The following is a 14,101-nucleotide window of genomic DNA, read 5'->3' on the forward strand; positions in this document are numbered from 1 at the left end:
ATGTACTGGGTAAAGAAAATATATTATTAAAATTAATTTCACCTTCCTTCCTTCCTTCCTTCCTTCCTTCCTTCCTTCCTTCCTTCCTTCCTTCCTTCCTTTCTTTCTTTCTTTCTTTCTTTCGCGTGACTACTAGAAAACTTAACATCAGGTCTAGAACATTTAACATTACGTATGTGGCCTGCGTGGTATTTCTGCGGGACAGTGCGAGTCTTGAACGTGGACACTTCTTTACCAAGGGCTCATTCAGCCAACCCTCCTTATGCAACTGCAACCCATCCATTCATCCGTCCATCCGCTCTTCTTAAAATGGATATTCCTGGAGCCCCACGAGCTGAGCACAGCCTCAGCACTAAGGGCGCAGAGGTGAAAGACACAGGCCCTCCCCGCACGCGGCCGGTCGCCTGGGCTGGGGGGTGCAGACGGCTGGGGCGCAGGTGTGTGCAGGGGCCTCGTGGCATGAAGCGCGGTGCCAGGCTTCGACCTGGCTCCCATCCCGGGGGAAAGTTCCAGAGAACCACAGAGGACTGCATCCAGGCAGAACCTCAGACATCCTGAATCCAGGAAAGATTCGGAGGCCCAGAAGGTTGCTCAAAGTCACCGCGTAAGTAGGGACACAGCCGGGGCCGGGACTCAGATGTCCCGACTCCAGCCATTGCCCTTTTACTGCCCTCGCTTGGGTGTGGTCACTTGGTCCACCAGCCAGAGCCGGGGCTGAGGGACTGACTCCATCTGCCCCATGACTGGACACTGAATGTGGATTTTCCCCTTTCTGCCCTCCAGAGCTGAGCCCACCCAGTGCAGCAGCAGATAGTAAATCATCCAATGGTTCTTTCAAGGACAGCATCACAAATGTCAAACTCCTCTCCCCAGAGTTCCGCAGGCCCTTGGGGAGCGGTGGCTGCTGGGCAGGGAAATAATTGCGTCCAACAGCACAGAGCCAGGAGACACGGAAAGTTTATGCCACCCAATGCTTGTTTATTCCTTGGAATGAGCTGTCCTGTTGGCCTTGGGAGGGCACGAACCGTCGCACCAGCCAACCAGGAACATGAACCTGTAGGAAAGCTCGAGATCCGAGGGAGAGCTCACTGTGACCAGGGGAAGGTGGGCTGTCAGGCTGCCCAGTGGCACTCTGTGACGGTAAAGTCCACCCTAGACCCCACACGTCTGCTCACGCCCAGGAAGTTTGAGGGACTGCGGAGGAAGGTAGGCATTCTGGATGTGGGCCAGGCTGGGCGCAAAGGGAGGGGTCCTCGTCTGAGTCAGAACACTGGGGTTCCAGTCTTCCTCTGCCATTAACTATGGGGATGACCTCAGGCTTGTTCTCAAATCCCTCATCTTTTGGACCAGATGGCCTGGGACTCTCTCTCAGCCCCCTGGGCCACAATCTCCTCTGGGCTGTGATCTATGACCTCACCGCATTCTTTTCTGTGGGGCGATGGCCCTCTGTCGGACAGAGTGGAAACACCCTCTGCCCACCGGATCGGACACCGCACACCTCATCCGCAGCCCCCTTCCCTCCTCCCCACCCCGTCCCAGCCAGGCAGGCCCTGGGCCACTGCCGCCTCCCTGCTGGTCATCACTGAGGGGACGGATCCGTTGCGCAACCCACGTTCTTCAGGAGCAGCTGGGCACTCACGGGGCTGCGGTTGGTCTGGGGCGAAGAGCCTCCTTCTGAAGGCCCAGGGCTCACGCGGGGTCGGTGGTTTTCCCTGGCTTGGCGGGAGGGAACGCCATTGTCAGGTCACGTTCACAACATTGCTCTCAACGGAGTGACCCATATTTGGTTCTTTGCTCAAGTGGAAGATTTGTTCAGGACACTTAATAAGAACCAGACCCCCTTCTCCTTGGCATCTCTTGACAGCTGGAGAGGGCCAACACGCTCCCAGGCTCTGGCGGCAGGGAGAGGATGTTTGCAGGGCGGCGCCAGAGGGGAAAAGTAAGAGCACATTTGGGGCTCCTTTGTGCCAAGGGTGGGCCACAGGCTGATGAGTCTGAGGGGCTCTCCTTGGGGACCTTCCTGAGACTTTCAGTTTCTCCGTGGGGCAGCTGGGAGCCCGTTAAAGCACACACTGGCTGCTAATCATCTTGTTAATCTATTCCCTTCCGTGGGCCTCAGCTTCCAGGTCTGGAAAATGGGGACACAGTGTTCTCCAAGGCCCTTCCAGCTCCGACTGCCCGGGGAGAGGCCTGAGACTCTCTAAGGGAAGGAGCTGCTGGAGGCAGGAGGAAAAGCAGGAAGAGCGAGGACAGCCCCAGGCGGGCCAGCCCCCCAGGACGATGGGCCGTGGGATGTGTCCCCCACTCCTTACCTTGACCCAGCCGGGAGCCGGTGATGGCCTCTTTGGCACTCCCAAAGCCCAGCTCTCTGCAGACCACACTGGCAGACACCAGGTCCCATTTGTCATCGCAGATGGTACCCCATTCGCCGTTCTTGAGCACCTCCACGCGGCCCTCCCCGATGTTGGCGCCGCCTCTCAACCGCACCAGGGGCTGCTGAAGAGACACACGGTTCTGCTGAGTGCAGGCGCTGAGGCGTGTTCAGCGGGTGGCCGCCGTCTACTGCCCTCCCTTCCCGACCGCCCCCACTCCCAGCCCGGACCCCAGGCCAGGAGCTAGAACTATACCAGACGTGCATGTGCGTGCATGCATGCGTGCATGCCTGTGGTAGGGGCGCTTGCTCCGCGTCATCAGCTCATCCCCCCAACCCATGCCTGGCTCAGGGACCTCACCACCAGCCTTTCCCTCCACCCACTCATCCAGAATCTCAAGAACCTTTAGAGCTACAGGAAGAAGCTCCCAACCCCAGTCTGCAGATTCCAGCTGGATCGTCATCCTCCCTGACCTACTGCGGCGCTGTGAATCCAGGGCTCCTGCCCGGCCACCGCTCTGCTCTTGTCGCCCCTGACTCCACTGCAAATCCAAGTCGGCCCCGCTCTTCAGCAGGTGCACACAGGGTGGGCGGTTCCAGTCTAAACACCCTATTGCTTGCTGACAGCCTGGCAGCCCTGTCCCCTCTGGGTCTATTCCATCGCACAGGCTTGAGACCCCCCCGTCCCCCGCTCCACCAGAATCATGACCCCCACTGGATCATGTCGTATTGGGGGGACCCGGGACTCTGGACTCCATCTGCCCACATACCTCGTCTGCATCAGTTTGGTGTGCTTACGTGTGTACTCGTGCACGTGTGCACATGTGTGTTGGTGTGGGGGACTCCGAAGGCTTCCTGCCTCTGAGTTACGGCTGACTCTCCTTTGATTCAACACAGAGGGACGAAGGAGGGGTGACTGTGTGTTGCATCAGACCGGCCATTGTCCTACTCTGCCTGTGTAGTCCTCACCCATCCCCCACCCCATGGATGGTCCAGCCAAAGCAGGCCAGGCTGGAGGTGGTGTTTTTAAACATTCACATGTATCAGCCACCTTGAGGGCCGAGGGATCAAACGAGACCCTGTGTCTCTATCCTCCGCTGAGGGTCCCCCTTGGCCACATGCCTCTCCCCCATCCGCTGTGGCAGCACCTGGTTCTACCGATCTCAGGGACGCCTCAGACCCTGGCACTAGGGGGAGAAGAAGATAGGGACGGGTAGGTGCAAAAGGCCCGCTGGCTTCAGGAGCCCGCCTCCAGCTCTAAAAGACAAAACAAGCAAAACGGCCAGCTCCGGCCTGTCTCCTCCTCCCGCCTCCCTTCCCAGGCTGTGTGGCCGAGGCCAGGGCCCCTCCCCATGCAGCGGGCCGTCCAAGAGCCGCGCCGCAGCCTGCAGCGCCGGCAGAGTCACCGAGGGAAAATATGATGTCAGGCTCCCTTCCTTTTTTTCTTTTTTAATTGGCTTGGTATGAACTTGATTCCCTTGCTTTAAACCGCACAGTAAGAGGAATTTCCAAACAGTAGGGCCTGGGATCTGGGTGACAAGGCACTGCAAACAGTTTCCACACCCTCTGCTCCGTGGCGGGGCTGCAGCAGCCACGTCGCTCCTTGCCTTTGAGGCCTCTTTGTCTAAATACACCGCCTCCAGTGTGGGAGGGACCCCAGTCTGGGAGGGACCCCCAGTGTGGTTTTTCTGCCTCATGTCCTGGTCTGATGGATGAGTGTTGTTACCCCCTTTCCCAAAGCAGGTCATTGGTGTTGGTGGGGAGGGGTGACTGGGGAGGGCAGAGGGGAAAGGCCGGAGGTCGAGCAAGGAGCGGGAAAGGAGACAGAGGACTCTGCCTCCGCACAGAACCTGCCAGGCTTGGGGAGGGTCTGCCACTCTGCCCACCGCCTGCGCCTGGACACACCATCCACAGCCACCGCAACCTTTCCCCTTCCGCGTACCCTGCCGGGCTCAGGGCTGACTGGGAGCCCGCCCCTGCCAGCTGGCCGATCCCGAGGGCCCAAAGTTTCATCTGGCACAGGGAATCGCTCCTTAAGAAATGCTTGACGATCTTTCCCGCGCCTCCCTCTGCTCTCCCATGTGCTATTTGCCACCTCTATTCCCACCCACTGGCCCCATGTTGGCAGTTTCCAGAAAATGCAAACCCCAGAGACCCTTTGATGGACAGATATAAAGAGAGTAGCAGAAAGGAAAGCTTCTTCCTGGTTTTTGAGGGAAGGCAGCACACTGCCTTCGGAGCCGCTCACGCCCGCACTGGCTGGGACGGTTCCCTGGGGCTGGGAGGTCAGCCTGTGAAGCGGGGTGTTCATTTATGCTGCAGATGTGCACTGACCTCTCCCAAATACATGCATACCTGTGCACACATGTGCACGCATGCACAGGGGCTCATGTCCACACATAAAACGTGACTAGTACCGGTGACATGGTAATGACAAGTTTTCATTTTTTATTTTTGTGAAAACTTAAAAAAAATTTAACCCTTTTCGTTACAGTGAAACCAAAACATGCTTGAAACCCTTGTAGCTGACTTCATGTACTTTTGAGAGTTGTATCGCATTTCCAGAAAATCTAGAACATTTTGTCCTCTGGGAACTGTGCCGAAGCATAAGGTGCCCCCCGCCCCCATTTCTGATCCAGCAGACAGGAAATGTTGATAATGAGGCACTTCCTGTCCTGGGTATTTGTCCTCCACAGGGGGGACCCTGGTCTCAGAGTGAAGCAGCTGTGGTGGAAGGGGGTGCTAATGATTTGAGACAGGGGACCCAGCTGCTTGTCGCACCCGAGGGGTGGCCTCTCTTTGTCACGTTGTCCCTGATAGGTGCTGTCCACTTCCCGGTCCTCTAGAAACGGGGTCTGATTTGGGGCCGGCTCTCCTCACTCTCTCCTGGGGCCTTGCCTGTTCCCGGGGGCCCGTGGCCAGATGCCCGCCCCATCCTCACCTCCGGCTTGTAGGCTTTCCGGAACCTCGAAGGTCCATCGGGGCTGAAGACCTGGCCAGGCACGCAGCTCACCACCGCGGGCAGCCCGTTCTCGCAGGTGACGTTCTTCACGGGGTCCCGCGCCACCTGTGTGCCCAGCTTGCAGCTGGAGATGTGGGCCTCCGTGCCTGTGCAGTCCATGGAGAACCGCCAGTAGCGCTGCTTCTTCCGGGCGGCAAACATCCTGCAGAGGGCGGGAGGGGAAGGGGAGCCGAGTGTCCTGGTCTCTACCCGTCCTTCCTTCCACGATGAGGCGCTGGGCCCCTGCCCTGGGCCAGCCGCTGCACCGGCTCCTGGGGACGGGCTGCTGGACCCGGGCGGCACAGCCTCTGCACCCAGAGCCCCGTCGGGCTCACAGACGGGGACCTGCCCAGCGCGGACGGCTGCAGCCCTCACTGAGCGCCTGGCACGCGGGCCCTGCGCTGGGCCTGGAACGGGGATGTGGCCTCCTGCCCCCCGGCAGCTTCCATTCTAGGAGACAAGGGACTAACTCAATGTGCTGAGATAATACTAAAGCCTATTGACACAAAATGCAGAAAGAGATCTGAGAGAGATGGGGCCCCTGGTCCCAGGAAACCCCTCAGTCCTGGCTGGGCAAACCGCAGCGGAGCGTCACCTGGACTCCCGAAAATGTAAATGTTTGCTCTTGTCCAATGAGCGGTACAGCTGGGTCGTTACTCCCTCCCGAGGATACGCAGGGCTCCCAGGGGTGCCCAGGCGCTGGGAGCGGTCTAAAGTGACCCCCTGCTGAATTAAAGTGTCGGTTGCTTGGTAAGGAAAAATCATAATGGTGATGAAGCTCAGCCACAGCCCTCGTGAAATCGTCACCCGGGCGGCAGTCAGCGAGGCTGAGCCTGTCTCCACACCGCGTCCCAGGGGACCCTGTGTGGCCATTCCTTCCATGGAAGGCAGAGTATGGATCAAGGTGAGTCAAAGTGTTTTCCAAAACAATCAATCAATGAGTACTGAGCTGGTTAACAGAAAGGTTACTGTGCCTCAGTTTCCCCATCTCCAAGTTAGAAGTAGCATTAGGATCTACTCTATAGGAGTGTTGGGAAAGTTCAATGAGTTCCTACTTGTAAAGCACTGAGCACCGTGTCCAACACATAAGAAGGGCTAGACATGTGCTTGGAAGGTCAATAAATAAAACTGAATTGGGTAAAGGAGAAAAGGAAGAGATGAGATTAGAGTGGGATCCCATGCCGTGACAAAGGATCACTGCACAGAAGAGTAGGGTTTGAACTGGGCCTTGAATGACACCTTGTCCTCGCAGGCTGTCCTAGCTCCTCAGGGTCTGTGTGCCTGTCCCAGCCGGGCGGGGCCCACTGAGCTGCCGGAGGGGCCAGGCAGCACCACCGCTGGCTGCCCACTGCGGGGCAGCCTGGCCCCTGCAGGGAACAGAAGCAAGGTCCTGTCCCCGCTGGCCCCGCAGGCCTGGGAGTTTCTGCTTTGCCTCCAAGTGAATGGGATGTGAACACAGTCAACATCAATATCTTTCTAGTACAATTATGGGCGCAGTGGCCCAGAACCTCTGAAAAGAGGCCTGTCCTGGAAGATGCAGGCCATGTGATCACCAGAGTGGCAGCCCGGAATGAAGAGCTCTCCAGGGGGACTGAGGGTGATTCCAGGAACCGCTGGCCTCCCCACGTGGAGCTGCAGCCTCCAGTGTGTTCCCCGTGACACCCCCTGCCCCCGTCAGGACAGAGGGTGCGCTCGGGGAACTGGCTGTGCGAGGATCGGTCAGCTGTCACGAGCTCGGAGAAGCCTTCTGCTCTCAGCTTTCAGAGAACAGCAGCTCTGCCAGGAACCAAGCCCAGATCGCTGCTGCCAGGCTGCCCTGCCGCCCTCTTACATCAGCCCACAGGAATCCCCCCTGACCCGCTGCGGGCTCCTGTCAGGCGCAACCCCCGCCCCCGCCCCGTGATTCACGCCAGACAGGCCCCAGGGCCTGCAGAGGAGCGCTGGGGAGGACGGGTGGGCGGCCCACTCCAGGCCTGGTGATTGGAGGGGGACGGAGTTAGGGACAGCCATTGGCATGGATGGAAACCCTGCTTGGGAACGCTGAGTCCAGGTCTGTGGCTGTGTAGCAGGAAGGAAGAACACCAGGCTGGGCTGATGTAATGAAAACTATAGGGATCAGCTCGCTCTCTCGCGGAGCCAAGGGGAACCCTGCTTTGGTAGGAGCCCTGCCAGCTGCTGAGCATGTCTGTTCTAATTATAGATTTTGGAAGTAGGTGTGGACGGACGGGGAAGGGGCCACGTACTAAACCTGCAAGCTCAGGGGAGGCCTGCACGGCGGCCTCACGAACTCAGAGACCTAAAAATAACCACATAGATGGTCTGAAACTAAAACTTTCTAACTAAAAGCGCGACATGGCGGGCAGTCATGCCCTAGTCTGGGACCTTCCTGGACAAAGGTCAGTCTTCCCCTTAACTGAGCCTGTCTGCTTTTTAATCTACAGTAACCTACCTTTGGAAGGTCAGGGTAGTTTCCTTTTTTTCCCCTCCAGACCCCTCAGGGCACAACCACCTGAGCAGAGACCACAGATCCTATCGCAATTGTTGTCAGTTTGGCTCAAATAAATCCATAAAAATTCTTACAGGCTTGGACATTTCTTACGCTGACACAAGGGAATTACACAGAGTGGGGTCTGGGACCCACTGTGAGACAGACGTGAGCTAAAACTCAGCTGGCCGCCTGGCCTCTGTAACCCCCTGCTCTCACGGGGGTGCACAGTGACATGTGGATCTCCCGTGTGTTTCAGTTCAGAGCCAGCGCCCGGGAGAGGCCCGAAGTTCTGCTGTTTCCGCTCCCCCAGGGCACAGTTTTCCTGGTCAAAGTGCCATGGTCCCTTTGGGGAAGGCTGGGAGGAAGGCTAACAGGATAAATTCCGGGCAGCGTACGAGGGTCTGTCCTCAAGGGGACCGAGCCTCTTCTTCCTTTAGCGAGCTCCGGGCTGAAAACTGCTCCAGACTGGGAACTGATTGAGGGCTGTTTCCATGATTCAGGTTAGACTTTTGTTCACTTGGTCTATTACCTTTCTGCTCATACAGAGCAAATAAGAACTTAGTAGGCTTTCTGTCTACAGTCATATACCACATATGGGGGCGGGGACCAAAAAAAATGGAATTTTTTTTTTGGAGGGTGGGACCCTTGTAGTCCAGGCTTCAAAAAGTCTCCATAGGTGTATTGCATCAAATGAAGAGTAATTTGAAGGACTGAAGTTTAAACGTGTAAGAATAAATACACAATTTTTTATAAATAAATTCCGGGTTTTTTGGGGTCCCCCCTCATACAACTTTTTGGTCAGTGACAGGGAGTAAGTCTCAAGTGACAAACCCACTGTGTCAACGTGAGGAACATCCAAACCCATCAGAATTTTTGTGAGTTTATTTGAGCCAAACTGACAACAATTGCTGGGAAGCAAAACCTCAATGGATTGAGAAAATGCTCTGGAAAATGGCATTTTTGCACCGTATTGTATACATGACAATCAAAAGAGAACACGTAAGGGGATTATGTGACATCCATTGGTGAGAGATTAGGGAGGCAGGAAAAAGTGGCGAAACCCCTGGGATTGGATAAAAAGTAAAATGATAGACTCCTTTTTTTTAAAAGTATATTTTATTGATTATGCTATTATAGGTGTCCAAATTTTCCCCTCTTTGTTCCCCTCTGCCCAGTTCCTTGCTTCCCTCCTGTGATCTGCCCCCCAACCCCGCTTAGTCCATGTCCATGGGTTGTACATAGAAGTTCATCGGCTTCTCCATTTCCTACACTATTCTTGACCTCCCCCTGCCTATTTTGTACCTACATTTTATGCTTCTTATTCCCTGTACCTTTCCCCCATTTTCCCCCTCCCCCTCCCAGCTGAGTAACCTCCAAATGATCTCCATATCTATGATTCTGTTTCTGTCCTCGTTGTTTGCTTAGTTTATTTTTGTTTTTTAGATTCAGTTGTTGATAGTTGTGAGTTTGTTGTCATTTTAATGTTCATAGTTTTGATATTCTTTTTCCTAAATAAGTCCCTTTAACATTTCACATAATGAGGGCTTAGTGATGATGAACTCCTTTAGCTTTACCATATCTGGAAAGCACTTTATCTGCCCTTCCACTGTAAATGATAGCTTTGCTGGATAGAGTCATCTTGGATGTAGGTCCTTGCTTTTCATGACTTTGAATACTTTTTGCCAGCCCCTTCTTGCCAGCAGCTGACAGTCTTGTGAGAACTCCTTTGTAGGTAACTCCCTGCCTTTCTCTTGCTACTTTTAAGATTCTCTCTTTATCTTTAACCTTTGGCATTTTAACTATGATGTGACTTGGTGTGGATCTCTTTGGATTCAATTTGTTTGGGACTCTGTGCTTTCTGGACTGTATGCTTATTTCCTTTGCCACATTAGGAAGTTTTCTTCCATTATTTTTTCAACTAAGTTTTCAATTTCTTGCTCTTCCTCTTCTCCTTCTGGCGTCCCTGTGATTCGAATGTTGGCCCTTTCGGAGACGTCCCAGAGTCTTCTTATTCTTTCCTTGTTTTTTCGAATTCTTGTTTCTTCATTTTGTTCTGGCTGAATGTTTATTTCTTCCTTACGTTCCAAATTATTGATTTGAATCCCGGCTTCCTTCCCTTCACTGTTGTTTTCCTGTGGGTTTTCTTTATTTCCCTTTGTAGAGTCTTCATTTCTTCTCTTATGCTTTTGCTGTATTCAGTGAGATCTTTGAGCATTCTGGCCATCAGTGTTTTGAACTCTGCGTCTGACAAGCTGGCGATCTCCACATCACTTAGTTTTTTTTTCCCTGGGGTTCTGCTCTGTTCCTTCATTTGGACCATACTCCTTGTCTCCTGATTTTGGCAGCCTCCCTGTGTCTGTGTACTAGGTAGAGATGCCTTCTTTCCATTTTAGTGCACCTCTTAAGTCGTATGAGGGGGAGCCTTGGGTATTTGACAGGGTGGGGCAACCGTGGCTCCGTGTGGGGGGGAGGGGTCGAAGAGGGGACAATGACGCTGCTGGCTGACTTCTGGGGGCTTGCTGGCCCTTGCCCCATTTCCAGTCACTTTACCCACTTCCCATATGTGACTGGTGACCCTCCAGCTGCTGTCCTGGTTGTAGTTCCCAGGTTGGGTGGGTTTGCATATGTACTGGCAGTTTCTCCTGCTGCCCCATCCTCTACTGGGTTTACAGCCAGAAGTTATGAGGCTCTCTCTTCCCAGCGCTGAAGCCCTGGGCTGGGCCATCTGGCCTGATGCTGGGCTCGCTCACAGGTGTCTCCCTGATTTTTATCCACCACACGTGAATGTGGGGCTGCCCGTTCTGCCGGCCTCCTTGCTGCCTCTCTGCCTCTTAGGCCCGGGCTCGCCGCGGCCCCACCGTGTCCTCTCTGCCCCGACTCCCCGTCTCAGCCCCTCCTACCCATCTGGAGGCATATAGCTTCCTTAAATCCTTGGTTGTCAGACTTCTGTACAGTTCTGGGTGTTTTTCATATATAAGTTAGCCGTGTTCCTACTTATGATTGTGCAATGAGGTGAGGCATGTCTACCTATGGCTCACCTCCATCTTGACTGGCAGCTCCAAGCGACTTCTTTAGTTAACAGGCAACAATGAACGTGATAACAATAACAATGAAAGGTCCAGAAAAAAGGAAATTACTTTGCTGTTGCAAAGGCATGTTTACCAGGTGTGTTATCCTAGATGCAGACAGGCTCAGTTACGGTGATGATCGACTGTTGCCAGGGAAGATCCCAGCCTAGGACGTGACTGCCCGCCAGGATGCGCTTTTAGTTAGAAAATTTTAATTTCAGACCCTCCTATGTAGCTACTTTAGCTGTCTGAGTTTGTAAGTCCGCCGCATAGGCCTCCCCTGAGCTTGTCAAGTTTCGCATGCGGCCCCTTTTTGTCCACAAGTGTAAGCTTCCAATCTCCCTAAGCCTTAGCCACCTCATCCTGCCCTGGGCAGGGCTGAGGGCAGCCTCCCAGGCCAGAGCAGCTGCTGGCCTGGGGCACTGAGGCAGACAGGTGGGAGTCTGCCGGGGCTGGGGCTGGGGGTGGTTTGCTTTTCTTGGCTCCAACGGCAGGAGAAGCTAAGAAGGGGAAGGAATTGGCCAGCTGGCGGGTGTTCTTTAGAGTATTCAGAGGACGGGGACCCCGGGGTAAACAGGAAGGTCTGGGCTGTGTCTGGGGGTGCCTGCGGCGGGGATCACCACTGAGGTTTCCCCTGGGGGTGTAGGGAGCCTGCCCCGCTGAGCAGCACAGCCACCAGCACTCAGCCTCACGGTGGCCTGGGGGCTCCAACCCAAAACGACCGTGCTAAGCCCCGGGACCTGGTGGGGCGCTGGGTCTCCTGGCTTCCTCTGGCTTGGAAGGAAGGAGCCGGGAGTCCGTACGCTGTCGGAGCGTGAACCCCACGGCTATGCTCGGACCTTAGGTCTGCCACTTCCCTCTCTGACTTGTTTCCTCAACTCTAAAATCAGCCCCTACTTCCTAATGCTGTGAGGCTTGGCTGGCCGAGAACAGAGCCTGGCACACGGTAAGCACTCGGCAAACGGGTGTCATTATTAAAAGGAGTTAGGAAGTCCCCGCCACTAACGTGCACACCCCAGCCACCAGCTTGTCACCAGGGACAGCCCCTCCACTGGACAGCCCTCTGGGGAGATTACTCTCAGACCCGTTAGTATCTACTCTCACCTCCCCCCACTGCCTCCTGGGAGGTATTACCTTTGGAAATCATAACACAATTGTAAGATTTCATTGGGATTGGTGTAACTGATTGAATTTCCTAATGGTTTCTGTGAATTCTAGATTTTTCAGACTAATTGGTTAGTGAGGGCAAAGAAACATTTCTTCTTAAGTTGGTGCCATCCTGGCTCCATCCCTGTGTTACTGAGCTGGCTGCCAGCGCTGAGAGGTGGGGCTTTACTTGCACGTCCCTCTGCCGTACTCTCCCCGCTCTCTGCCTCTGTCATCCACGTGGGGTCTGTCTCCCACAGGAGCATGGCCTCCCCAGAGGCGAGACCTGCCCGGGAGATCGGCTGGTGGAGGCCCTCTGCCTGGCGCCCGCCGCCAGAACGTACTCTTCAGAAAGCGGGCTGCAGCCCAGCCAACGCGCCTGGGGGGGCCTCTTACTTGTACACCTTGGTGTTGTACGTCTTCTCCCCAGGGAAGCCAAACATGCCGCAGACCACGTGGGAGTTCTTGGCCGTCCAGTGCTTGTCGCAGATCTGCTTCCAGATCTTGCCGTCCTTGACCTCCACGTAGCCCTCCGTCACGGGGATGCGCTTGCGGTAGATGGAGAGGATGGGCCGGATCCGGATGTCCTCCACATGGATGTTCAGGTTCTGGGAAGGAGGAGGCACCGAAGGACGCAGGTGAGTTTGCTGCCCAGCCGTGGAGAGGGGACCTGGCCAGCCTGCCTCCACCCCCGGGCCCTGCAAGAGGCCATGGGCGGGCAACCCCGAGGAGCACAGAGCACAAGGCCACCGTTATACAGCACTATGCATAGGGGAACCGTGACCGCGGGGACCCACAGAGAGAGAGCAGGGTAACCTGGGCCACCAGAAGCTCTGAGGGCCCCCACAGCCTCTGCCCTGTCCCCCCGGAAAGCCGGGAGAGCAGAGGGCAGCAGCTCCTCCTGCGAGGGTCTCAGGATTACAGCAGAAGAGAGATCGTGTTCTTTGAGTCCGGAGAAGCTAATTTGGATTCTGTATTTCACTCCTAAGCACATGTGTGCATGCATGTGTGTCATTGTGGGGGTGGCTCTGTGTGTGTGTGTGTGTTCTTCCTAAGGCAGAAGTTTCAGGCAGACGAGCCTCAGCTGGTGGGGCCCCGTGCACACGACCTAGGATCCTGGGCCTAGGAGAGGGCCTGGAGAGAGACAGGAGTGGGCGAGTGTGTGCAGACACCTGGGGGGGACATGTCCCAGGGACCAGGAGGTGGGGGACACACCGTCGTGACAAGGAAGGGAAGGTTCTGAATGCCTCGAGGCCTTTGGAAAGCCCCACCCTCCCCCCCAGCCCCACCCGTCTTTCTGAGGCAGCGAGTGAGAGAGTGAGATACGCAGGACCCGGCAGGAGGAGGCAGAAGAGGCGGGGGGGGGGGGGGGGACAGGAGCTCGCTGCAGGGCGGGCTCTCCAACCTGCACCCTGACACTGAGCAGCCATGTCCCTGCCCCATGCCCCCTCCCGGGTCCCAGGGATTTGGTAGGAGAACAGAAGGCCTCGAGCGGCCAAGCTGGGTGAAAGAAATGGGGGGCTACCTCGGAGTTTCTGCTTTTCCGAGCCTCACCGACCTGACCTCAGACACCACGGGAGCTTCCCCCTGACTCTCCCCCAGCCCTTGCCCTTGCCCCAGGGGGCCACTGCCAGCTCCTGCGTGCTCCCTAACTGAGTCCCTGCCTCCGTCCATCCGCCTGCCACGGGGCCAGCCCCCAGAAAGCTCTTCATCATCGTGTCCCCTGACTTCCCGCTCTTGCCCATGGAGTAACGCCCAAACTGCTTAGTGAGGTGCCCACGGCCTGACATGACCAATTCCGCCTCCCTCGTAGCCCCCTCGCTGTCCCCAGCCCCAAGTCTACACTCAGATCCAATGAACTGCAATGTATTAACAGCTATGGAGTGGAGCCTCACAGTGAAGCTCTGTGTGCCTTCTCTCCCTAAGTCCTCAAACAGAGCTAGGAGCTTTATAGCTACTGTCCTCCCATTACCCAGATGGGGGAGCTGGCTGACTCCAGAGATCTCTCCAGGACTGCCTAGGGGCGG

General features: G+C 55.7%; 1 protein-coding gene across 1 annotated transcript in view; it reads right to left on the reverse strand.

Moving 5' to 3' along the window:
• The window catches only part of LOXL2 (lysyl oxidase like 2), a 57,323-nt gene that overhangs the window by 23,308 nt on the left and 19,914 nt on the right, over positions 1-14,101 (reverse strand). Inside the window, exons 3-5 of the mRNA XM_054578788.1 lie at positions 12,471-12,682; positions 5,313-5,535; positions 2,313-2,496 (exon numbers count right to left, since the gene is read on the reverse strand). Coding sequence (XP_054434763.1) covers positions 2,313-2,496; positions 5,313-5,535; positions 12,471-12,682 — 619 coding nt within the window. The remainder of the gene's footprint in view (positions 1-2,312; positions 2,497-5,312; positions 5,536-12,470; positions 12,683-14,101) is intronic.

This window comes from Pteronotus mesoamericanus, unplaced genomic scaffold (genome assembly GCF_021234165.1).
Source record: "Pteronotus mesoamericanus isolate MK-2021 breed Mesoamerican mustached bat unplaced genomic scaffold, CSHL_Meso_final contig_502, whole genome shotgun sequence".
NCBI classification, from domain to species: Eukaryota; Metazoa; Chordata; class Mammalia; order Chiroptera; family Mormoopidae; genus Pteronotus; species Pteronotus mesoamericanus.